This window comes from Haemaphysalis longicornis, unplaced genomic scaffold (genome assembly GCF_048455015.1).
Source record: "Haemaphysalis longicornis isolate Haplotype H1 unplaced genomic scaffold, Haemaphysalis longicornis Haplotype H1 scaffold_4, whole genome shotgun sequence".
Lineage (NCBI taxonomy): Eukaryota > Metazoa > Arthropoda > Arachnida > Ixodida > Ixodidae > Haemaphysalis > Haemaphysalis longicornis.
Window position 1 is genome coordinate 48,278,225 of NW_027526361.1, and position 26,875 is coordinate 48,305,099.

Genomic DNA, 26,875 nt, shown 5'->3' on the forward strand with positions numbered 1-26,875 from the left:
TTTAACTATCCAACTGGGGCTGCCTCTCAGTGCTAAGCGCCGACAAAAAAAAAAAGTGGTTGAATCAAATATATATGCGGCAATCCATTTATTTTTAGGGTACGTATAAATACAAGGCGCCACAGTTAAGCCTGCTTCTTTTTTTATAGCACTCGAAGCTGTGATGACTGCAGTGCTCATTTCGTATTGCTTTACCGGGATCTACGGCTTGGTGTTTCCCGACCAGTTGTATCACTGTGGCGGCGGGAAGCACGCATATGGGTTTGTCACGGCGTTCGCAATCACAGGCTTTATTCCTCCGGAGTAGTAAATGAGGCAGGTCAATCTAGACGCGCGCGCTAAATTTGAATCCCTTCTAGAAAGACAGATTCACACGGCTTTTCCAGGGACATCCTGCCAAGTAAAAAAAAAACATATTCCTGGGTAAATAATTGTTCCGAAATACATGAACGCATTTTAATACCCTAAAACCAAGCAAATGTATCCGTCGAGAAAGTACGGTTAGCCTTGCACGGAGTGCATTTTTCTATCGGGTAACACAGCGATAGTTTGAAAAAGCGGATCTCGCGTAGACAACGTGTCTCCGTTAATGCAACCACAACCTCCCCCGCCCCCCCTTTCCCGCCCCCTCCATTTTTTATACTTCACACACTCTGAGAACAGGCTGCACTAGCCTGGGTTCAAACTGTGTGAACCATATTCAACGCTATATGTCTCACGCTCTGGCGACGACAAAATTGAGGGCTCAGTGAGCTTCTTTTTCCAATGCGTAGATAAGGCGTTGTGCTGCTGAGTCCAAGGACACGGGTTTGAATCCCGGAAGCCGCGGCCGTTTCTGATGGCGGCAAAAAGCAAAAACTCCCGTGTGTCGAGATTTCGGCGCTCGCTTAAGATTCCCAGGTGCTCAAAATTAATTCGGAGCCCTCCAATATGGCGCGGCTCACAGCCCGTGTGGCTTCGTGCGTTAAATTTCATAATCAACCAAATGAATCTTTTCCCAAATGAATCTTTTCGCTGTCGCGCTACAAACGACTAGCCTCCTGGTTAGCTCAGTTGGAAGAGCGACTGCTCCAGTTAGGCGGTGGTCCCGGGATCGAATTCTGGTCCAGGACGAATTTTTATTTAACTGCGATGTTTCCGAGAAGCTGTATACCTTTGCTTTGTAGCCGTATGGCTGCATTGAGGTGGATGTGAAAGTTTCCTTCGCAGAAAATTACTCCACCTTGGAGATTTCACCTAAATCTGGTCGATTAATCTTTTCCCAATGCCTCGCAGTGCTGGCGATTGCGCTCCCGATAGCCCTGGCGCTGCTGGTGATGATGCTGTGCTGCCTGGTGTGCCTGTGCCGTCGCTGGAAGCGCCGCGCCCAGAGGGCCAAGGGTCCCTTTCGGCTGGGAGCCGTCAGTCCGCTAGGGGGCACGCTCGACAAGAAGGCCATGATCACCGACACCTCGAGCGAGAGTAGCGGAGAGCACGCGCTCAAGCACTCCTACGCCTTCGACGGATTCATGGTTGGACCCGGACCTGTACGTTGAAACCTCCTGGCTTTCCTCGGCGTCTGCAGGGTTGCCTGGCATATCCAAAACTGTGTCTCTCACATACTCTGTTAAAAAAGAAATATTGATAAAAAAAAGCACAGCAGTGCCTATTTGCTTTCTACGCATTGGTTTTAAGCATAGTATAATTTGTACTCTAACCTCGATGACTACACCATAACGAGAGCAAGCTAGACTGGTCGATAAACCTTAAAGAAACGCTTGTGAAACGTTTTCAGATAATCTAGTTGCTTTACTGTTTGTTTTCTTTTTCTTCCGTCTTAAAACGCAAGTGGGTCATTGTGTTTCTTTTTCAACCTGAAGGCTGAGAAAATGTTGTATTTGTCGATCACTGCACTGTGTTAGAGAAGTTGTTATGCATAACAAAGATGTGGCAGCCTTGAGTAGAAGCGAAGCGGATCACGCTGGCCACAGCTCAGCTTTTCATGCGTTCGCGAGAGAGAAAAATGGAGGATAAGGAGGTCCTTCGCGCCTGGAAACAATGAGGTTTTAGTTAGAAGCAGGCGTAAATCAAGTTCAGAGTAAACGCTTAGCTTCACTGAGGATCCCATCAGCCGTGTTTGTAGCCTGCATGGTCGTTCGTTGTTCTGCAGGATGTTACATTTACGCGTCGACATTTACAGTTACTTGGCCAGTACTAAAGCTCCCGCTATTTTCCCAGGCTGGGAGATTGAAAACAGGGGATGCACGGTACTTGAAAGAAGATTCAGGGCCCTATCAATTTCCAAAGGGCCATCTATGACGGTTTTACTTCGAGTCAGAAGGCTATTAACGACCTCCCGATTGGAGGGAGTAAGGCATGTTATTGCTCCACCAGAGGTCAGTTAGTTCTTGTGTGTTTGTTCGAAGAACTAATAGTTGATCTGGTCGAAACATCTACCGCCTAACAGCTCATTCATGTTATATTACAGGCCACTGAATATACGCCGCGCTTGCCCGTAGCCAGTGAGATCTGGGGTGGTACTCTCGTGTTTGGTCCGTTTTGTGTCCGTTTCAAAAGTGTCCGTTTTGAGCAAGTCCCGATTGGCTAAAAGCGAATACCGGGATGTGGCGCCATGCAAGCTTGGTGGAGCTATGAGCCGCCAGAGTTACTGGATATAGACAGTTGCGAAACTCCCTATAGGCCCCATGCATCGAAAGCCGGTCTTCGGATGCCCCCCTGCGCCGGGGCAAGCACGGTGCAAGTTGACTAGCCTGTCGTCTGTCGGCAGGACGTTGAAGCAGTACTCAAGTGCTTGCGGCTGCTGCCGTAAGTCATAAAAAGAAAAGCCGCAAAAACACAAGTAAATTTTACGGAATTATTGTGTTTTAATTTAAAAAGCAATCTTTATTTTACATAAGAATTTGGATAATAATAATTTAGCGAAGTTCCGTTTTTATCTCCTAGGTGCCGCGCGCGTCGACTTGCCCCTCAGCTTCCACGGAGTGGGGGGCTAGCGCCGCCCAGATTCTGAAGCGGAGTTTCGCAACTGTCTATATTGAGTAACTCTGATGAGCCGCAGCTTCTCGCAGCAGACGATCTGGAGCAGACGATTTTTCGTCGCCCTGTTGCTGGTTAGCTGGCGTAACAATAGTTTAAAATAGTTTTAGTCATTTAAAATGTGCTTTCAAGACAGTAGCGCAAAAAACAACCCAAAGTCCTCCGACAACTTATAGTACGTCATAATGAAATGGACGAAAACGGACGTTTTGAAAACATACAAATACAAGAATACCGCCCCTGATGACGTTCGCGAACGCAATCCATTTGTTTTTTCCTGCAAACTCAAGCATTGCTTTCAAGCGCGTACTTCTGAGTATGAACGGCTTCGTGGTACAAATTAAACGGCGAGAATTAGAGAACGTTTTTCAATGGACGTTCTGCTTCTGAAACTATCCGCAAAAGGGTGTCCCGCTTGGTCTGCTACGAAGGCAAAATGCGCTCTCAATGTTACTGCCACATAAATGAGTTTGTCTTGGAAGTATGAACGGACGTGCTCTGTCAGTGGACTCTCTAAGATCAACGCCGTTATTTTATTCATCTATAGTTCGAGTACATCGTTATGCGGACAGCAATTGTTATGTTCTATCAAAGGGTAGAAGCATAACCGGGGCAAAAAAACTGCGCAACGACAAGAATAGGAAAAACAGAAGGAGACAGTGTTTTGGGCGTTTTTTCTTACTGGCTTGAACTTCACCGAACCTGTCAGTCGGAAATAAACATAATCATCGCGTAATCGGCGCCCTAGGGAACTCACATGGCATTCGGATTCAACCAGGACTCTTGGTAACAACTCGTTAATACCTTACCGCTACTCATTAAAACATTATTACTGAAATACTTGGAAGAGCTGTTCAAAAAATAGAATTCACGGGTCGGATACAAGAAAACGGTTCACCTCAGTTTGTATAAAATGAGCCTTTATTGCTGTTTTTTCCTTAGAGCAGCAGCTGCCTCGGGGATAGTTTAAGAAAGGCCCGAGGGTGTGACTGGCGAATCGTTCTAAAACGGTTGTTCCATGAACTTTAACATATACGAAAACAATAGACTTTACATATCATCGTCGTCTTCACGTTTCCCCTTATCATTAAAAAATTCGAACGTGCGCATTTACTCGTGAGCTTATTTCTCACGCTTCAGTTAATCTGCTTAACAAGCTTTTTTAGGGAGCACCGTGGGCTAATTAATATGTTTACTAATTAGGGCGTTTTCGAGCAAAAGTAGTAAGGATCAAATCTTCCTATACTTTATATTCTGTTTTTATTTTTGAGCGTTCATTTAACGCTAGTTTAGCTATGGAAGCAGAAAAGATTTGGTAAATCACATTTATTTATAGTGTACAATTAATTTTCGTAAACAGCATGATGAGAAAGCAAGCATCCAAGCAGTGGGAGCACACTGCTTCTCTTTTAGTGATGAAAAACAAAAACGTTCGATTTTATTCATCGTCTTGCGGGTAAATTTTCAAATTATCGTCAGCGTGCGAAAAAATATGCCATCACATGTCTCAAAACGGAAGTGGTGGTTTTCATCAAGTTAGCAGGGGGGAAATATGGACAGCCGTATAACTTAACTTCTACCACAATTTTTTTCCTACTGTAAATTTCTGCAAAAGGGTTAAAAGCCCTCTACTGGCGAGTGGTGTGTCCGGTTAGAAGGATTTCAAGCAAAAATATGTTCAGATCTTTAAAAAATGTTTCGCGAAAACATAATTTTGTGCTGATAAATGTAATTCAGCGTGGACAATAGTCATCCGCGCAAGCAGTTGTTCTCATCAAAGTTTCCTGTGCTGTTAGTTGTTTTGTGTTTGGGGTCTAGTAGACTCACCTTACTCGTATTTTTGCTCGTCTTGTGGCCATATTAACATCGTTACAGCTAGCCATACATGGCTTGCCTGCTAATTTGCAGCACCGAGGTAACCGCGCTTGCTGCCGCTCTAACCTATTCTCCCCCTTCCCCGTTCCCTCTCTCCCCTAACCGTCGCCCGTAGGACCACACGATGCAATCGAAGAAGTCCAGCCGCAAGAGCGACATGAGCCTTAACCGCAGCCTCTCCACCGGCTTCAGCGTGCCGCACGTCGTCATTCCGCGAGCTAGACATAGTCCTCCCAAACAGGTAAACCACCACCACGGCACGCCCAAGGGGGGCCCCATGGTCATGTGGTGACCAGCGGACTAACCGCGCAACCGCAAGCTAACCCTATTCAAGCCCAGACTAAACCCCCAAACCACCACCAGTCGCAACTTGTACAGCAGCTCCTCAACCCCCCTGTTCGGTGAAGCGTCACGTGACACCGCCTCTCGATAGAGGGGGGAAGCCAATAGCTTGCGACCTGTGCGAAGCGAGGACTTTGCGTCACGCTGTCTCCCGACAAAGAACCATCCCAAATGCTCAGGCTGTGTGCGCGACTCGACCCAGCCGACCCCGGCTGCAACGGTTTCAGGTAAATGAAATCGGGCTGGGCGCGAAGTGTGTGTACCGTTGCTGCCTCCCCTCCCTTCAAGTCTCATCCCTGGCATCTGACTTCGTTCTGCGTGAGATCACCGCTGTGCTGGCGCGTAAGATCGAGAGAGAGTTGAGAAAAGAGGGAGAGAGAGAGAAAAGGAACGAAACGAAGCACTTCGTCGCCCCGAATATACGTGTGTCGTGTGTTTTGCTGTGCGTCTGTCGCGTTCCTGGACACTGCCTGGTGACAAGGAAAAAAAAGACTGACCAAGTGCGATGACGCAGACAGACGTCAGGGCCCATTACCTACTGCAGGAAGGCACGAATCACTGGACGACAGCTGGCTTGTTTGTTGTTGACGATGCATTACTGCAGACGATTTGTTTGTCTGTGCCTACTGAAATGCCGGTGCCGACGCGTACGAGACCGATCACAGTTGTTTCGAATGACGAGCTTGCTATTATTAGCTACTTCCGGGAAGAAGTTACTGTTCGGGGTTTCCGCTCCTGCAAAGAAAGTCTGCCGGCAATGAGGCATGATAGCTAGAAATTATTTTTTTCCTGGCAACCACATTCGAGACAAGTATGATCGGAACCGTACTCACGTACTTCGGAATGACTGAAAATGATATTTGATTTTATGTGCCATTGTACCTCACAGTTGTCTTTCCCCTTTTTTGTACTTCTAGATTTCTAGCTTTTCGTATTTCGCAGTTTTTTTATCCGGTATTCTCGACTGCTGAGAATAAAAAAAAAAACCATCAAGAGATAAAATATTGCATCCTTTCAAAATGAGATACAGAGGTAATGTCAATAGCACGCATGCTATCAAACCACAGTGACCTACTCTTTACAATGCCAAACGATACCGATATCGAGGCAATCAGTATCATCGAATAAGTTGTGTATTAAGCTATTGCTATTTGCACCTCTCCCGTGGTGAGCAGTGCTTAACGACGCCAGGCCGCCAGACAAGACGTAGTGATAATGAGCATACGAGGAAAGCAAGTTACGAAGGATGACTTGATATGCTTGTATAGATATCTATTAACAGTTTGTGTTTGTTTTTTTGCAATGTTTATATTATTGTTGTGAAAATAAAAAGGAGATAATGCCGAATTCCCCCTCCTGGTGTCAATGGTGGCGAGTGCTCAAGTATGCATGTTGGTGCGCAAGGGCTGGGTTAACTTGTGGTTTTCGGACTAATTATTTTGGAAGAGGTTGCGAGACCAGTGTGAAAAGAAACAGAAGAAGTTGCCTTTCAAATGTAATGCTTCGCATCATGACTGCCTATCATAATTGTTGACAGTTGTCATATTTGTTGAGCTCAAGGTATACGTACCTTCGAAGCAAGAACAACATATTCAGATCATTACTAAGCGTTGGAAATTATTTACCCTAAAATTGTTGTAAACCTGCAGAAATTTAGGGTCGCTGTGACGCAGCGTGTGCGGTATCTCTGAAGTAGTGGAAAAATTGACAAAGATTTGTTGTTTGCAACGCATTCCAGCGAATAGAATTATTGAAATTCGTCACGCTGCAAGTTCAGCAGTTCGGTACTAAATATTGTATGTACGTGGCAACATCTTTTGTTTCACGGAATGTTCATGACTGGGCAAGTTGGAATGAGTAAAATGGATGCTTATGGCCTTCATGAAGGCATTTCCTTTTTGTAGGGTATCAAAGATGGTCGGGTTAAAAGGTTGTGGCGGGATCACGCACAGAGTTTGAACTCCCAATGTTTTTCTTTTTTTTTTTTTCATCTGACGTTTCGGGTACCAAAACAACTGGTTCCCGAAATCTCACAGTTCAGCGAAATCCCGCTTATTTGAACTATCCTAGCCATAACGATTTATTCTATCTGTCTCTCGTATTTTGTGGTTGTCTCACACAACCGCAAAACGACTGCTTGATCAAGCTTTTTCCACGAAAGTTTGTTGCGGCTTGGAGGCTCAAATTACCGGCATTTCGCTGTACTGTGAACGTGCAGAAGTAGGGTCCGAAAGCACAAGTGCCGAAAATTAGCGGAAATTTTGTTTTCTTAGATTTATTTGGGACACTTTAGTGTTTCTGGTGCGTAAAACTGGTAAGGGTAGCCCGAATTACGCAACAAGGCTTTATTATATCGAATGCTTGAATTTTACTAATGTTATTGTTGAATTCACTTCCTTCGTAATCTTGTTACTGCTGGAAACATTAAAAATTATTCGCCACGAGCTTCGGCCTCGTAGATAGCGAATGTAGATTTCACCTCGCTGCTGAGGCGAAAGTTAACGCGAAACTGAGCCAGCAGTAGCGGCACTTGCGGTTTCTGTAGACCATGCCTGTGCAATGCCAACATGTGGTGACATCCATAAGCAACCAGCGCGCCATCATCTCCAATCTTTGGTTGGTGTGCGGCTCCTAACCCTCCGTGGACCCGGTGTCTGGACCCTCTTCTTCCAACCAACTACCAAACAAAAAAACCCCTTGCAAGCTGGTGAACTGTGAGTTAACCCTTTCCTTCCCATTTACACCGTGACACGACTCAATAATTGTGCATCCTTTTCAATAACAGAATGATCGTTTGTCCGTGTTCCTACCCCAGATAACGTGTGTCGTAGCATTATTGACAATCTAAAAGCATTAACAGCTCGTGTTTGTGTGAACCTTAATACCTACTTGACTCTTAAGTTCCGACTAAAATCATTTCGGTGTTTTTCTAATAGCGGTTAGAAGCTTTTATTTTTTATGTAATGAGTTTGTTCGTGGCAGTACTTTATGCTTGGCAATGAATCACAATCTTCCAGTAAAGGTCTCGAAGAAAACATGTCCAGTAGAGTCTGCGAAAAGTTCAGTACCTTAACGCTCACGGGCTTTTACAGCGCGTGTGTCACTTCTAATTACATTCTCGCGCATTGAAAAAAGCAAAACACATCTCAGGGAGGGTCGAAAGCTGAAAAGTCCGTAGTAATTGTATTCATCTTATTCCCATACGTCTCCGTTTATCGCGGAAAGCTTTCCGAGTTTTTTGCTCAATAAATATGCGGAGAAAATAAACCCGGCCTTTAGTGGTAAATGTCACTGAAAGAGAAACTTCTTCGCGTCCACCGCAGGGAAGACCACTTAGCTCGGGCGCCATCGACATGGTTGGCCGAGACCAGGTGGATATGGGAAGCATGCAGAGCAAGCTTCTTTACGTCCTCGATGGCTCCACCAGTAATGTAAGTGCTTTCTCGAACATTTCACCTCCTTTGGGATGATAGTGATGGTGATGTAGATGATTCTGGCGATGGCTCTTAGTAAGGTCTGGCTTATTCTGCTGCGCAGGTTCTACGCAGCAGAATCTTATGAAGAGCCAGCGTAGAAAATAAATAGTAATGATAACAAAAAAGGGCAAATTAACAGATCGTACCGTGATCTTAAAGGGCAATGTACCCAAAATGCAAAACGGCCTGTAGTACGGAAACAGAAGTTAAAGATATCCTAGCTAAAAAAATAGGCAAGAAGACATGCAAACCGCCCGAGAAAATTGCTCCTCGAAGTTTATTGTTCGTTGTGATGAAAACACGGCAAGTACGAAATAATGGACAGGTTAAGAGCCTGAAAGTGCGCATGAAAGCTCGGTGGTTAATAGTGTGTACTTTCAGATGTAACGAACAAATGCCAGTTTTTTTAGCGAACTGTATCAACACCACTTTGCATTAGCACATAACAAATTGTTGAACGCTCCTAGCAAAAGCTTCAGGTACTTGTAATCCTAAACCAATTAACCTTGTAACCTCCCACGTAAAAGAAAAAAAAAAGTGGCATCGGTTGACAGTTCAAAAAATTTAAATTTGAAACAGCCTCGCACGGATATAGTTTCACATGTGCATACGAAAACATATTTATAGTGCAATGAGCTAGAAAAGCCTGCCATTGTAATGAATTCCCCTGCCCAAATTTTCAACTTATGCAGGGTGCTGCGTAATGTTAAAGGGCTGTTAACGAATGGGGAAAACTCAGCCAACCGAAGAGCTTGACGTGCCGTTTTTCTACGTCCATATATCACGATATGGCTTTTGCGTCGGCAGTCTGAACATCGCCTAAGTTAATCGACAAAAATACCTCCTACTTCACTTAAAGGAGCCATGAAGACAGAATAAGTTGGGTTTATTAGAAAGACTGCTTAGTCCCGATAACGATGATACCAATATCATCGCAATCTTAGAACAAATAATGGAGATATTAAAGAAAACGTGTGAAGCCGTGGCGACTCTTTAGCCAATTTCCCGCAACTTTTCTATGACGTCACAGAACATTGTTTGTGCGATTGGCGGCCGCCTAACTGATTGGTCGCGAAGACACATGACTGGACCACTGTAATGGGGCATCTAGTTCCATTTGAAAGCACCACTTGACTGCTAACGTGCCGTTAACGCACTGAAAATTATGTGTTTAGTGCTGGCCCGTATGACGTCACTCTTTTCCATAAGACGTCACTGTGGCGCAAAATGTGAAAGTTTTTCAATACTTCTTGCATTTTTTTCTTTAAAAAGCATCTCTTGCGGCTGGAATGAAGCTGAGTGAGATACTGAGTCCTAGTTCTTTCAAATTAAACAAAGTTGCATTTTCTCTTCATGGCTCCTTTAAGACCAAAATAGGTGATAGAGCTAAACAGCGGCACGTGCTGCATAGTTCAACGGACATTTCAAGGTAACCCGCATGAGCTTTTTCGGCCTCAAATTTCTTCGAGACAAAAAACGTGCGCCGAGCACCGAAAGCGAACGTGCCTCTACAAATCAGGGATGGAAATTGGCTCAGCATGCAAAAGCAGTCGGCACATACGAGGCGACGTGCGATCACTCATGCTGTGTGCTTTTTATTTACATTATTTCCTCCTCCTCCCCCCCCCCCCCCCCCCTCACCACCCTTATTTTTTGTCGTAAGGTCCGGCAGCCCAGTGACAGCAAGTCAGACGAAAGCCGCTTCGCATCGCTTCCCGACAGCAACACGTTCAACCGCTGGAAAAGTGGTCAAGCCAAGGATGACTCTACCGGGGCGAAGAAGAAGGGATCTAAAAAGTCTAGTCCAACATCCAGCGAAAAGAAGGTGCATTTGCTTCTGCGTCCCGTTTCGCATATATCTATACCACCCTTTCCTTCTTTTTCCTCTGCATGGCTTTCTTCCCTCGGGGAGTTGAGTAAGTTATCGCGCAGCGGCACCGCAAATGGGTCTGAGACGTTGCTGCACCGTTTTATTTTATCACGTTGACTCCACAGAACTAGTGGTATTGTGTTCCTACGACTAACTGCGCTGCCGACGCCTTCTTGTCAGAAGGCGATCTACATAAACGGGCCTTCTTTGATGTATGCGCAGTAATATCAACAGCGAGGTCTCTTAGCAAACTTTCGAAGTTCGAACGCGCCTCGTGCTAACATCTTAAACTCCGTGGGCGCGCCCCTTCGCGTGCTAAAAAGGAATCGCCTCCGGTATTTCGCTCTCCATCAAGGTCTCGCGATATAGCTCCGCAAAATTTATTTTTGGTTGTCCCAAGAGGGTAAATTATTTTTTCGAGACGCTGAAGGCCGGGAGAAAGTTTTCACCAAACATCAAAAGAGGCTAATGTAGAATTCTCGGTAGGCAACCTTCGCTTAGTTTTACTGCGCAAAGTGAGGAAGCACTCTTCCCGCCCCTCCACTTCTGCGTGGTATCGGAATTGAGGATTTCTTAATAATCTTTTTTTATCTGATTTCGTTGTCACGCTGGTAAGACGTACGAATTTCGTTGTCTCGCGTCTCCTTAATCGATCGAATGAAATTTGGGGTGCGTTTATAGATCCCTTCGTTCGTGACCTGTCTTTCCGTCTAGTTTGCCTCGTGCGCTATCTATAGAATTCACCTTTTCGTACGCGCATCGCCCGTTCTCTACCACTTCCAGGCGAGCCCTCCGGCTACGGCACAGCGCCGGCCCGACGCCCCGGCCCCGCCACCCCCCTCCGCCACCGGTGCCCATCACCCCGGGCACATCACGATGGCTCGACAGTTCGAAGAGGGCTGCCGAGCGGCTTCACCTCATGCAGAACAAGCAGCAGCAGCAGCAGCAGAGGGCGTCGGACGACGCTTCCCAGCCGTCAACCTTTTCCCGCGAGATGGCCAAATTCCGGAGCTCGGTGGCGCCGCCACTGCCTCCCGACGCTGCCTGTTCGTCGCACTCGCAGCAGCAGCAGCCGGACGATGCCTACGGCACCAACACGTTCACCAAGAAGAGGTGCATGCGCGTTTTAAGGGCAGAGCACTTCAGGGGCCCGGCTTGTCGCCGTAGCTCGTCCGCGGTCACGCTATCTAGCCGCCGCAGTCACGTTGCGTAACGCACCTAAACAGAACCCCCTGGTGTGGCGCACCGACACAGATGCTTTTAGCCCGCTTGTCCCTCGATTCAGCCTTCCGGTCACAAGCTAAGAGGATACTTGAACAATAGCCTTATATTTGCAGAACCGTTCGAAACTCCTGGAACTGCGGGCACTAGTCAATGATGTTCCAATTATTTAGCGCAAATAAGACTGCAGGTACATTTCAGGCAAAGTATATGCACTTAACTGGCAGTCCCCACGTTTAGTTAGTTAGGAATGCTCGTTGCGTTGGCTTTTACGATAGTAAGTGAAAAAAAGTGTAGCAGGGTTTGTAGTTTGGCAAAAAAGGGGCCGCGGAAGAAAAAAAATCGAGGCGTTCAAAATGGCGCCGAAAGGCAGCACGTGAAGGATGGACGCAAGAACAAAAAGAACAGAACACCCTCTCGTGCTGTTCCAGGCAGAGCAAGAGACAAAGGATAAATAAAGGGATGCAAGCTGTCCTAGCAGAGAGAGAGAGAGAGAAGGCGCGCGAGCACAGCGAAGGTCAAAACTTGAATTGCAGTGAACAAACCTATGTTCAGTCCATCAAGAGAGGAGTGAGACACAAAGAGTGGAGAACGGTGCCACAGCCGCTGTGGCGACTCACTGCCCTGCACTTCTGACAGTTTTCACGTTGAATGGAACTGCTTTATTATTATTTTTTTTTAGTAGCTGTGGGCTGAGTTCCAGTTAACGTGGCGTGCGACGAAACTGATCTGCAGGTAGCTCCTGCATTATTTAGAGTTGGGACTAGTCTAGTGGTAGTAGCGGCCTCATCCGGTAGTATCCGCCGAAAGGGACAGGCCCATTTCTAAAGTGGTCGACTAAGATTAAAGGGGTGCTCGTGTTCAACTGGCATAGCTTTTGCTCGCTGCTTTTCTTGTTTGTAGAGAAGCCTCAACACCCGCGTGCGAAGGATTTGTTCAACTGCGGGCGTGTGTGTTAACAAGCGCACGACGCTCGACTTTTGCCCGCAGCACCATCTCCGAGGCGGGTCGGTCTTACGACGAGACGACCATCCGGCCGGCGGTGAAGCGGCTCCGGCCTCCCGAAGCTCCGGACGACGCCGTTCCCAGCACCTCGCGGGGCGGGCCCTTCATGGAGGTCAGCCTAGTACTGGATTGGAGCAATTTTATCTGCACAGTGCACGTTTTATCTCTGACAAGGTCGAATATAAATCGCTCCTTTAGGCGAAGTGAAATTAGTCTTCAAAACAATAATAATAATTACAGTCATGCCTCGTTAATATGGACTCTGTTAATATGGGCACCCCGCAATGTGGACGAAATTTTTGCCGACCGGTCTCGCGCCGTGCAATTCTGCCCCGTTAATATAGAAAGATGCAGTTCGGACTATGGACGGCTATTCTGGCGTCAAAACGGGTAAATACAGGCACTTTTGTCTCGTTATTATGGAGACGGGTCCGCAAAGCAAACAATAGAAAAGATGACTGATAACCCTCGAGGCCCCAACGCGTACCAGGAGTATACTTTTTGCCGAAACATACACAGCTGAAGCATGCATTTATCTCGGACCACTCTTCCTGCCAGTACCACCGAATTAGATCGAGAACATTTGGGATCAGCGAACAAAACTCTAGGGTAAGAACGGCAGGGTGACATCCTTTCCCTATCAAACAAGATTTCCCGTCGCGTAATACGCCGGAAAGAGCCAGTCCTGAGGCTCAGGACAAGATGACAGGACGATAATAGTCCGTGCCAATATTCGCTGCGCGTAAAAGGCAAGGTTTCTCTGGTCAGTTCGGTGGAGGCAATGGCTGGTGTTAAGCGTAACTGTACCGAGCTTGCCCTTACGTTTCCTTAAACGATTCTTCCTGAAAACAGCTTTCCTTAAACGAATAGTCGTTAATGTTTGTGTTTTTGACGTTGATTGGTTATTATCGACGACTCACATTATGGACAATTTTTTTCTGGGGAACGGAGGCGTCCATATTAACGAGACATGACTGTAGCATTACCAGCCTGTTCGTGTCCGTCCACTACAGGACGAAGGCCTCTCCCATGTTCACGCAGCCATTCTTTTATTGCGACGCCGTCTAGTGCATTTTATTAAAGCGAAAGCTTTCTTAGTGGCCTCGATGGCGTCCTGTCAAAAAGCTAATGCATTTCCCCATAGACCGGTTGTCGACCGAAAACTCTGATAAGATATCTGGACACACGGCGTGTGCGTGAAACCGGGCCGCCATTTTGTCAAAGCGGTTACTTCACAATCGCGAAAAAGGAACGGTTCTATACATAAAACAATACACGCGTAGATTATGAAGAATGACTACAATAGTATACCCTCATCTCGTAAACCACGTACTATATTATTCGTAGATGCGTTTACTCAGTACGCGAAAAATTGTCGCGTGGGTTCGTTATTCGTTTGCGATTGGCGTCTTCGAAGGTTAGCCGATCGATTGAACGTACTTTTAGCGAAGGTTTTTACGCACTTTTGACGTAGTTTTTACGTTAGAAAACTTTCGCTCTTCTCTCAACTTTCTTTAGGAAGGAATGGTAATTCTTTTTGCCCCGAATTTTATGATTTCATGCCTCCGTCGTCTCATCTTTCTATTCCTCCTACATCTAGTAACGCCTCTCGGTATCGACTCTGTTAGCGTTGTTTTCAATACATACCGAGGCTAAGTCCCCTTCTTTTCCTTGATTTAGCTATAATGGCTTCCACCCACGTTTGTCGTCTGATATAAGGGTGCTGTTGAAAGTTGCAGCTTAATACCAAAATAAAACCAGCCTGTCATATATTTACCTGTAGTTTCAAGAGGAAACATTTGCAGGTTAGAGCCTCAACTGTTAATTATACATTTTTAGAAGGCGGTTGAAGAGGTATTCGTATAGGCGCAGATTGCATCTATTCGCTGTTTTTTACGGTTCCGAGGTATTCCCGTCGAATGTGTCTGGCGTGTCAACATCGACAGGCTTACTAGCCAACTCTACTATGTCGGCGTTCCCTCCTGTTCTATTACGAACTAAGGTCATTACTGTTTCCCAGTTTGACCCGGACGTGCGTAGGTTACGCAAATCCAGCGGGCTTTTGCAATACGCTCCTCACTAACTTGTAATCAAGACTAGCTTTACGAGACGAGTGGATAAGCGATGACCGGTAAACGCACGGGGGTAGATGTTTCATATTTTGCAAACACGCATTTCCTGCATTACTATTACGCTTGCACGCACCTTCGTCATCTGCGTATGCGCACGCGCGTGCTTCTGCGCAGGCGTATCTCGACCTTGCAAGCTAGGTCTCGTTCGGCTGCAGCGGAAGTTATTGCGTTAATGGGAGCAGCTTGTCGCCTCTTATCTTTCGCCCTACAGAGAACACTTCCGCAGTACGCGCGTAAAGAAAATACGAATGTAAATGAATGTTCATTGTCTGTGGCTAAAATTTCTTCCGGGTGCCTGAAAGTGCTTTCGGCAAAATTACGTCGCTCGAGATTAAAAAAGTTGTGCCAGCTAGCCAACTGCACTTCTTTCTGTGTGTGGCGCACTGGGCGTAAAATAGAAAGCTTTGATGGAAAGGCTTTTGCTTCCACGGTAGCCGTGCTTTCAACTCATGAAACTTTTATTTTTCGTTTAATTGCGTTAGATCAACTTGTAAATGTGTGATAAGAAACGAAGAGTATTCAACGCAGAAATTTGGGCTAGTTGGTGATACGACTTCGACATGGTAAAAAGCGCACTAGACGGGGACAGAAGAAAAGACAGTGACACGGGACGAGAGCTAAGAGTAGAAAGAGTAGAAACACCAAAATATAAATGTTTGTTTTAAAATTGTGTGAATGGGCTCATTATTGCTGATGCCACTAAAAACGGTTTTCAAAGAAACTTCTTTAAATTTCACCTGTTCTGTACGACGTTCTGTTGATGCTCGAGAAGGTGAAGCGGTCGTGGCGCTCTTTCACATCCACATTTTTGTTTTGTTGTAACTCCTTGGGTTCAGACTTTTCTTTGCGCGTGCACATAATGTTTCTTCTTTCTTTTCTTCTCTCACCGGTACAATTCGTTCATGTCGTTAACAGTTCCAGTTCGCATACTCTTATTTCAAGAAACAAATAGCAGCAAATTAGTAATGTGTATTACTGTCTTGTCTTGTAATATCGACGGTAGGGTGTTACCTTTATTCGTACGTAACCTAGGGCCGTAACACGTTATGTTTTTTGACGGTGATAAGCAACGTATTTGGTTACCTATATTGGTAACGCCTGCTATATTTCTCAAAAAACAATTTGCTTCTTTTTAATTTGCTTCTTTTTAATATATTTAAAAAAATAGCAAGAAAGCCGCATTGTGAAAAGCCATGAATTTTCACAGAAATGCAGATTTGGCGCAAGTAACACCTGTAATCGTTATAATAGCTTAAAGGGGATAGTTGATTGCGCAGAATTTAGAAAAAAAAAACAAAAAATGTGGCTGTAAAGAAGCAAAAAGGCATAAGAATGCTACGTCTTATTAACAATTCTCTGAATTTCTGCAAAATGATTATCTATTGGTTGACTTATGGTTATTCTTTTTGATTTTAAATAATTGTTATCGTGATCACACCGAACGTCTAAATGATGTAACACCTCACTATGTCATTGAAAAAAGATACGTGAAATAGGTTAAAAGTGGGGTTAGTGAGCACGAGGTGGCGGGTTCGATTCCCAGCCGCGGCGGTTTCTTTTCTGATGGAGGCGAAAAGCAAAAACACCCGTGTGAACGAGATTTCGGCGCACGTCACAGATCCCCAGGTGGTCAAAATTAATCCGGAGCGCTCCACTACGGCGCGCCTCATCGCCTGCGTTGCGTCGGTGCGTTAAACTCTACAATCAATCAAACGTGGGGTTACTCGTCCCATATTGGCGAAAAAAACTGTTAGCGCCTTCTTTTTTTGTTTTTAATACAAATTGTTCTTTCGAGTTTATATCCCGTTGCCCAGACTGTCAAAACTGGGCGCCAGCACGGCATCCTGCCAACAAATGGTTCATGAGTTTCTCGTCCCGACAAAACATTTCACTGACCAGCTATGCGTTAAAGTTTGAACAATTGCCTGCGTTATCGCCCTCCGGCAGCGTTTTTCCCTAAACCCCCTTCCACTTGTCGCGATTTGAATCCTAATCTTAACGTCCGTTTGCCGATGACAGCCACAGATCTGGATAGTGTTGCTCTGGGTGCAACAATTTATTTTGTTTCCTTTTTTTTTTTTTTCATCTGGAGAAAACTGGGATCCTTGGCTGAGGGATGTGTCAATTTTGTCTTTTCAGGAAAACGGCCGCTTTGATGACTCCGGAAACGACCACGGCCCTTCCGCTAGTCCAACTCAGGGTCTTCGTGCCGAATCTTCCAGACGGCGAAGGGTAAATCCCTTGTTTTCTATGTGCCGGTCCGGAGTGATGTTAGACCCACTGCCAACCGAATGTGTGCACACTTTTTGGGGTCGAGATTACACTCGCGTGGGCGGTAGGAGCTATAAGCGTGGTGCACGAGCTTTGCTCCCCAGGCTTTGTTTTGAAGTTCGCTGCAAATTTCAGGTCACGTGCACTATGACGAAAACAGCATGCTTGAGCACTGTGCGCTTAAATTCCCTAGAGTAGAAAAAAGTAACAGCCGATGTTTGTGCGATCCACCGCTTGTTGGATTACGGTAGACAACTGCGAGCGTCGGGTTGATTCTTTTCAAGGACAGCTGGTGCCTCGCAAATTGCTCCTGTGGATTCTTTGAAAAGGAGCGCGAAAAATCTGCAGAAATTCAGAGAATTGTCTACTAATATGCAGCATGCTTATGCCGCTTGCCTTGAGTGTGAGTTCTTTACAGCCGTACGTTTTGCTGTTTCTAAATCCTGCCCGACCAATTATCTCCATTTACACTGTTATAACGATTAAAGGTGTTACTTTCGCCAAATCTGCACTTTTTTTTGTAAACGAAAGGCGTTACACAGCTCGCTATTTCTGTATTTTTATATTTTTGTGTCCCTAGTTTCTCAAAACTCTGTTCGCATACCTCCGCTTATGCTACTATAACGATCACAGGTGGAGCCTCCACGAAATCTGCGTTATTGTGGAAATGCAGGTCGTTACACGGTTACACGTTTTGCGTATTGTATTTTTATTTTTTATTTTTTCAAAATTTTGTTCGACCAATTATTTTCATTTACGCTATTATAACGATTACCGGTAGAGCTCCCGCGATATCTGCATTTTTATGAAAATGCACTGCGTTACATGGTTCTCCATTTTCCTTAATTTTTATATATTTCTTATTTTTAATTTTTCAAAGTTTCTTCCGACCAGTTATCTCCATGTACGCTCCTATAACGATTACAGGTGTAACTTCCGTGAAATCTGCATTATTGTAGAAATGCAGGGCGTTACACGGTTAGCCAGTTTCCGTACTTTTTTATATTTTCCTTAATTTGTTTAATTTTTAGACAATAGGTTCGACCAGTTATCTCGATTTACTTTATTATAACAATTACAGGTTGAACTTCCGCGATATCCGCATTATGGCGGCACATGCGACAGATGAAGAACAGAGGAAACTAGAGCTCGTTTAGAGTCGTCCTTGTAGAGTCGTCATAACCAAATCGCCCAACCGAAAGTTTTATTAGAATCATGTCCACCTTGTTCTCTTTTGCATTTATAGTTTTCTGACGTCTCCTCTCAACGTTTTTGTTACGCGCTTATGTCCTGCTGTTTCTTATTCTCAATTTGTTTTTTTTGTTTTTCTCTGGTAGCAATGAAAGTGAGAAAGTGAGTGAAAACTTTATTTAGAGCAGCTTCAGGCGCTGATGGTTGGGCGTATTCCCGGTAAAAGGGGGTGTTGGGGGGGGGGGGGGGGGCTTATCTGTGCTGTCTGCCCTGAACCTCCCCACCAAAACAATTTTTGCTGTCCGTCAACAATCGTATCATCCTATATGCCTGAACCCGCTTCAGTGGCGAAAAAAAGGGTTATAAATAAACTTAACGAACGCAGTGGACGCAAAGAAAGGTTATGCAGTGTGCACTACATATCAAGAAGCCGAGAGCAAAAAAAAAAAAACATTAGCCCATGTGGAGTGAGTAGTGAGAAAAAATATTTTTTTTTGAAATAAAAGAATTACCAAAAACGAGCACATCTGGAATAATGGCACGTTTGGCAAAACATATTAACATTCCGTTCTTGGTTATCAATAAAAAACACGTGTTATGAACATTCAACATGTAAATACCACAGACTTTTTCAGATTTTTGAAAGGATTTTGAAACAAGCCCGGAATTTTACTCTAGAAAATATATGATTTTTACTCGTCCAAACGTATGTATTCATACGCTATCTAGGTAACATGCAATGCATGAAGCAAACCGACATTATTAGTTCTATTTTAAGTAATATTGTTATTGGAAACCACCTATTTTTTCCCCCTTCCTCTCAAATGACCGGCTTGTATGTAAGCAGAAAGCAAGAAAGCTTCAGCCCTGACGAAGAATATTAGTAAACTTTATCCATAATACGTTGTTTTACGCGTGCAAATGAAATTACCGAGAGTACTGGTTTCCCCAAAGAACCAAGGGGTTACCATGATACATTATTTTTAAGTTACAATTGTCATCTTCATTGGTTTTAAATTTTGTGAACCATAGTGCATTTGTAGTACAGTCAGGGCATTTTTATCCTTTTAAGTTCCTAACATATTTTGAATTTGTGTAATCACTCGCCGGTTTATTTTTCTAAAAATAAAAAAATAAAAATTCCCAGAGACCCAACACTAAGGAGAAAGGTGGGTTGTAACTATCGTGCATCGGAATATACTTACGCTGTGCGGACGCGATCCCTGTTCAAGTGAATAAATTAATTACAAGGCAGGTTAAACGCGATGGCGTTCATTTTAGTTTCACCGATGACAAGGCAACCTTGATTGGTGTGAGTGAAAAAAAAAAAAAGAACTTCTTGTACTGCCGTTACGGATCTTGTGGGACCTGAGAACGATACCTCTCGGAATCCGCCGTATAATGATTTGCGTCGTAAAAATGAGTACGCGTAAATTTGAAGTCTAAACGGTTGTCCAGCCTCTTGCATGACGTTGTTCATATCTATAAACAAGACAATGTTTACTAACGGAAAGTTATTCAGCGGCAATAAGTACAGTGCGCGTCAGGCTTGTCTAGGGCAAGCGAGCGCACGGCTCCGGAGCGTGCTGGCGACATCTGCTCATAGAGAAAGAAATACTGGTAAGAGTGGACACTCCCATAGAGCCCTGCGGCCGAATGACTGTAGTGTAGCGCACCGAGCGGACGGAGAGCCAAACTACTAACCATACTTTCGTGCGTCCACTTTCGGTTTCGGTTTCGCGGACACCGATTTTGGCGGGTAGTTTGAAAGACTGGAAAGCGCTGCTCACAGCGACGGGCATCGGCACGGTATTCGGACGCTTTCATGCAATAATTAGTGTTTATTTGAATATATCATTCTCAGGCTTAGTGCCCGTATGCTTTTACAAAAAAAAAAAAAACCGTTTTCTGAAAACGTGAAATTGCAATTTACAGTACCACTCACACTTGGTTAACAATTCTGTCGCGTGTTCACATGTTGCCGAGCCACATAAAAGAGACACACCATAAATGAAGAAATATTTATTGCATGGCACTAAACGGAACAAGTTCAAATTGTCATCATTCTTTGCAACACACATATAATAATAAACAGTGAGCAATACACAACAGAGACAATACACAGTAGTGAGAGGAAAATACGTTTCCAGGTATGAAAAAAAATGCACAAGTAAAGGTATCACAACCACACAAATGATTTTTTCTCCACGGTAATTGAAAATGCAGAAAACCCAGAAACTCAGCCATCCACAGGTTTACTTGTATCTACGACACCCTCAGACTCTGTGCGCTGTTGCAGTCATAGAAAAATAGCAACCATAACATAATCTAGACACTCGGATACTTGCAACTGTTTACAACCACTATCTCCGCAGATAATTTTCTTAGTCTGGCAATTTCTCCAGTTAGAATGTGAAAGAAGGGAAAAACTTTGGCTTTGATGGCCTCGCTTATTTGATGAACGCTAATGAGATCTATTGCCTCGGGGCAACTTCAAATCAGTAGCAGTAATTGAACAGAAATCCCATTTATGTGGAGATGCACACGCAAAAGGTTAAGAGGAAAAAAATCCCCTTCCTATTGGTTCCTTGCAAGGGTGCATTTTCCCAAGAAGCCGGGTTACCTTCCGAAAGCGTTGCCTTCCCAGTAAAGGCAAAGGGCCAGGCGGGGATATTTTAGGTATGCGCACGTAGTCAACCGACAGGTTCCAGGCTCGATTAAGGCACACAAATTCATGCCTTCCGCTGTCAATACGAACAGTCTAATATAAGAAACAGGGAAGCAGTATATGCTTCTCGTGTATGAGACAAATGTGGCACATTACAGAATCCCATAAGCATTTGACAACGTAGGTCCCAACATGGTTCTCTTCATCTAGGCCAGCCCGACAACAGGCAGCACGTATGGTGACAAACGACATTTAGCATGACCTCTTACCCTGGCAGTCTTCATAATGTAAAAGGGTTTTTGTGAATGTACTGTTTTCACAATATTACAACTAGCAGTTACAATAACTTGCGAGTGGAGTTTGGAGACTGTATACGCTGTTGTTAGTGGTTTTAATGATATGAGGCATGTCAGTGATAAAAAACCGTTTGTTCCTCGAGTCAACGATAGTCTTTTCAGTGGTCACGCCTTATTGAGTGCCGAGACTTGCGTTAGATTTTAGGTGCTAATGGCAAGGTTCAATAGATGGAATACAGTTGCGGTATCCATCAGAAGCATCAATAAGGTAGCAAGAAGCATTGCAGGCAGTCATCAATACAACTGAATAACTCTGGGAGAACAGTTGGCACGGCCACTTTTGTGAGTCCTGTGAGGGCACGATTCATGAAGTGCTTGCACCATGTTTGGTATGACGAATGCAGCTGGCTGGTTGGCTCTGTCTTGAGGGCACCTGTCGACCTGCACAGGTGATAGGTGTACACAAACTGCTTGCAATGACAGATAATATGCGAATAGTCGGTAAATTTCACTGCAACTAGTATTCAAGTATTGCCTCCAGTGCATGCCACCTATTTAAAACCCAAGTTCTCTTATTCTATTCAGCAATCATGCGGTCAAGCTATTAGCAACACTTAAAATATGGGTCTTTGTAATTTCGCAACACTGGTTAGGCACATTCTTAATGCAATTCACCTATTGTTTGGGTTAACAAGAATGATAACGCTGCTCACATAGCCTGAATCCCTTTGTCTTTTTTTGTAAAATCAGGACAAAGAGCGAGAGCGAGCTGAACGTTAAACAAACCTGTTGCCCCACGGGCTCGCGAAAGAAACGCATCCCGAGAACGCGCCCCTGGCGAAAGTATATTTGGGCGCTGTGTGGGCACCATGGCAAGCAGCAGTGAGCGTCGTACTGAGTACTACTGACCGCCAAAGGCCATGCCTTAAAAAGATATGACAAGAAACACACAGTTCCGACTGAATAGGTGCAATCTGCGCAATACGTGTTTAATGAAACTAGCCAAAATATGACCAGAGAAAAGAGAGCAAACGCTTGAAAAAACGGCAAGTGTGGAACAGTTGTATGCAATGCCTGCGATACCGGAATTGATATACGATGTAGAACGAAGACCAAATTTGAAGGTTTCAATGCACTGCGCACTCACCCCGCCTCGAGCAAAGCTGTTATCTGCCGACGAAAGACGCGTTTTTACCGTACCTGGCGCGCCAAATCGAAGCGACGAGCGCGCGTTATCGGCGTCGGCGAGCGGGTTCGCTTTGTACGCAGGCAGCTTGGTATGCACCCATGTGTAAAACGTACGATGAGTGTACGGCTGCTGGTTATGCCCAGATAAGCCAAATTAATGCAGATATGGCTACTTCGCCGTGTACGTTAGCCCGGACGGATTTGCAGCGCATCACAGCCATAATAGCAGTAACAGTTGGCCAAGCTAGCAATGGCTAGCTAGTATAATACAACGCGGCCTGCGGCTCACGTAATTCAGTGCAGCGACAGCGCACAACGCCTGCTTCGCCTACGGACCGCCGGCCGGCCGGCCACTTCCGCAACTCACAGCCGTAGTTTGCGGCACGTAAACGCTACGTGCGACGACGGGTGCGTACCGCTGACATCCCTCAGCGCTAGATAAAACGGCACAACCAGCCTAAAATACCATTAAAAATACTTAAAATACTTATCTTAAAGACGGAGCACTAGCTATGCCTGATTCCCTGAGGTACGCAGTGCTCGCAGCGTTTGCGGTACAATGAAACGTAAATATGATACGCCACACCAGCACTTTAAAAAAGAAAGTCTCACCTTTCGTTCAGGATGCAAAACCGATGTCGCAAATAAAGCGCTAGGCGTTTCCTTCTCAACAACAGAGGTTAGCACGAGGCTGCAGAAACGCACGTGCAAACGCTGCCGAAAGAGCCAAATGGCGGCTTGCGCTTGCGGCTTGGCCAGGCTTGGCGCAAAGAAGCCACAAAAATCTACATTGACAGCCATTCAACTTATTACACAAATAAAAATGTGTAATCTAATGTGTAACAAAATTTTAAAAGTATAATATTGTGTGTTAGCTTAATTTTAAATATATAGTTTTTTACCACTTGCGCCGACTGCCGGACGGCGCACGAGTCAGGCCACTCGGCCGCGATAAGCCCGTGTGTCCACTCTTCTAATTTTTTTATTTCTCTATGATCTGCTGATAGCTGCTGGGTTAGAGGTAGCTTGCCATTGCGGGTGCGCGTATCTCGGACAGGGTCGGGCCGGTCGTCATTTCGCATGGGCCACTCATTTGCAGATGCCATCACCCACGAGGGGCGCTGGTCTTCCCCAGTGCCAGCCATGAGCGGTGACAGGCCAGAGAGACGCGCCGTTTGACGCGTTTATCACAGGCAGTTACGTAATCGCCTAAAGCAACGAGCGCCAATCTTCTGAATCTCAAATCTCAAGCGTACCAAACGGAAAGCACGCAAACGCAACAAGAATTCACTGCAGGGCTTTCAGTCGAACCTGTTGTGCGATTACGTAAGTCACTGGGGTGATAATGTACCCCGTCAAATTACGCACTAATCTCCGGTGTCACCGCTTACGGCTGGCACGCAGAAAAGAAGCACCCGTTGCGGGTGGTGGCGTCTGCAAATTTGAGAGCCCCAAGCTGAACGACGACCGGCCAGGGCCTGTCCGAGATCCACGCACGAGCAATGGCAAGCTACCCAGCCGCTATCAGCAGATGTCGCTAGCACGCTCCGAAACCGCGCGCTCGCTTGCCCTAGACAAGCCTGACGCGCACTGTACATAGTGCATATTACGAAAGTACGAAGCAAGAAGATAAGTTTATGGGAGAGCACTACGGGCTTGTCTTCTAACCACTTCTTCTTGTCCAATCACAGGCCTCCAAGTCGGGATCATCGACACCGGACTCGGACCTCGCTACACGGCCCTTTTAGACCCTTCGACGACCGATAGCCTGTGGGCGTTCTGCGAATACACCAGAATATGGCGAACATTTTTATCCCCTTACCACTAAACAGATAAAATAACGATGATAGGATACAGAAGGAACTTTACGCACCCCGCTCATCCTTACGGTTACGATTGTTTTATTTTGCTTCAGTGCAGGCGTTATTTCGTTGCCGGAGTATTTAATTCACAGCTTTATAGTTGATTTGATGAGGCCAGTGGATAAAATATAGGTGGCACGAATGTCCGGTTGCTTAAAATAAGGTTCCTTGAACTAAATAAAATAAAATCTAAAGAATGCCTGAAAACTTCCAAATTTAGGCTCGAGCTAGCTTTGTATGACTTATGCTCTCCGTGACTTTTCGTGAGAACGGGGATGAGCCTCGATTGGTGCATGGCGTTTTAGACAGCATAGTCGACCTAAATTTAGTGTCGCTTTGAAATGAGCTCACATGCGCGCGAATGCATTGTCAGAGAGTGACTGTACATAATAGAAACTGTCATTGCTTTCTCTTCCCATTGTATCATACTTTTAACCAGAATGTGCATATGTAATTACGAGATGTTTAGCTTCTTACTTGGTGAGGTCACGTGCTCTTCAGGCTTGAAGACTATACCCCATAGCTTATTATTGCGGAGATTTCATCTTTTTGGGCGCTCATACGAAACAAGTGTCCGCTGCATGGGCGGTGACTTGTCGGCAGCTTATTGGAAAAATGAGAAGCAAGGTGCCGAAGTTCTCAACAGATGTTCGCAACTCTAACGTAATTCCTAGGCGACTCAGCGCGGGAGAGAATTCACTGCATTTGAACACCTGACGACCAGTACCTGTTTTGTAAATATTATCGATTTAATGCTCTGTGTCATCAGGTGTTCACGATGCAGTCGAATTACCAGACATTTCAACACAGAGGTGAGGTGACGTGTCTCCACTGCTCATATTCTTTTTGCGGCGTATTTCGAAAGCCCTCATTGTCTTAACCGAAATTTGTGCTAACCGCCAGAAGAAATGAATAAACGCATTTTTAAAGAGAGCGCATGTTGCACGTGTCTGTTTTCATCTCGATCCTGTTGTCTGACCGCCTTCTGGCCGTGTGTGGCGTTGCACGAATGGGACCTTTTGGTATGAAATACCATCGTCCACTTTATCTAAACCGTACAATCAAACCCTGTTAATACATAGTCGGCCGGGAACGACGCTTACGTACGCCCTGAACGATGTACGGATTAACCGCCAATTCCAGTTTAGCGGCTACTTAGTGGCCGGGAAAGAACTGACACACTCAGACAGGCTTTATTTGTGAGTAGGCAGCAAAGAATCCGTCACCTTCACTTTCCGCCGCGGTGGCCTTCCCGCGAAAACGGCATCTTCAAATTTGGTAAGGCCGCTAGCCAACTTGTCCATGAGACCGCACGACACGCCGCAGCAAAGACCGTTGAACGCAACACCACCACCACGACTGCAAGCACACTGGCAGAATGAAGAAAAAAAAACGTTTCTGCGCGGTAAGCTCTTGAACTGGATTGGATTGGATTCGACGGCGACAGCGAATTCGCACCCCCGCAGCTTCATCGCGTTACCGGAAGGTAATCTCATAGGCGATGCTTTTGTGCGCCGCAATCGGCATCAGCTGTATGAGCAAGAAAGGCGTCATGATGGCTATGTCTTAACGTTACTATCGCTGGCGACTGCTGTCCGGGCGTCGCAGTGGGAGCATCGAACGTCTGCGCACATAAAATTTTGCCTATTTTGTGCCTGCGCGTGCAAAACAAGAAATAAAATACTACGAACCAAGTGTTTGATGGGAAATGAATGGCTATGGCTTGAGCGGACAGCCAATTCATGGGGTGCAATTGGGGCTGGGTGGGGGAATCTTCGCAACTACGTTTAAACCTCAATTACATATTAAGCGGGTGCCTATTAACGAGGTCCGACTGTACTCCAAACAGTTTCACGCGCGTGCAAATACCTAGTCTGTGCTCTAGAAACTAAAGTGGAGGCAAGAAATGAAATGTTTGAAATGAAATGAAACCCTTTTTCTTCCAGTTTCATAAAATAGTACGCCATCCAAGAAAGCTAGTCAATAGACAATTGCAAGATCATTTTTTATACCTGCATTGTCTCAGGATACCGCGCTGAACATTGTTGAAGCCTAAAAATGCGGCCTATCGATCAAGCCGGGGTAACAATGCCCCCGTTTCAGCTTCCGCTATTCAAATCAAATGGCCATGGCGGCTCCATAGATAACCACCCACAAAGAGGCATACCCGAGGGTCAGTGCTTCCACCCACGCTGTCATGCTGAAGGTCCACCGACCCAAAAAAGAAATTCTCTCTACGCGGATGATATAATCCTTCGGTAACGAGGAAAATCTAAGCCACATTCAAGACACCCTTCAGCTACGATTTAACGCAGTGGGAAGCGGAACCTGCAACATGGGGTAGAAAGCTCTGCCTCAAAAGCATAACTGTTAGTAGTGACAGCACCCGGTGGAAACTCCCCCCTCTAACAGCTACTCGACGGGAAATGATGTCATACACAC

At 45.4% G+C, this 26,875-nt stretch overlaps 1 protein-coding gene across 1 annotated transcript in view; it reads left to right on the forward strand.

Moving 5' to 3' along the window:
• The window catches only part of LOC144178653 (uncharacterized), a 241,113-nt gene extending 215,752 nt beyond the window's left edge, over window positions 1-25,361 (forward strand). The window contains 8 exon segments of the mRNA XM_077706659.1: window positions 1,276-1,526; window positions 8,577-8,684; window positions 10,393-10,554; window positions 11,383-11,433; window positions 11,435-11,712; window positions 12,811-12,937; window positions 17,097-17,189; window positions 24,263-25,361. Of these exon segments, the coding sequence (XP_077562785.1) occupies window positions 1,276-1,526; window positions 8,577-8,684; window positions 10,393-10,554; window positions 11,383-11,433; window positions 11,435-11,712; window positions 12,811-12,937; window positions 17,097-17,189; window positions 24,263-24,319 (1,127 nt within the window). The 3' untranslated portion in view covers window positions 24,320-25,361.
• The last annotated feature ends 1,514 nt before the right edge of the window (window positions 25,362-26,875 follow it).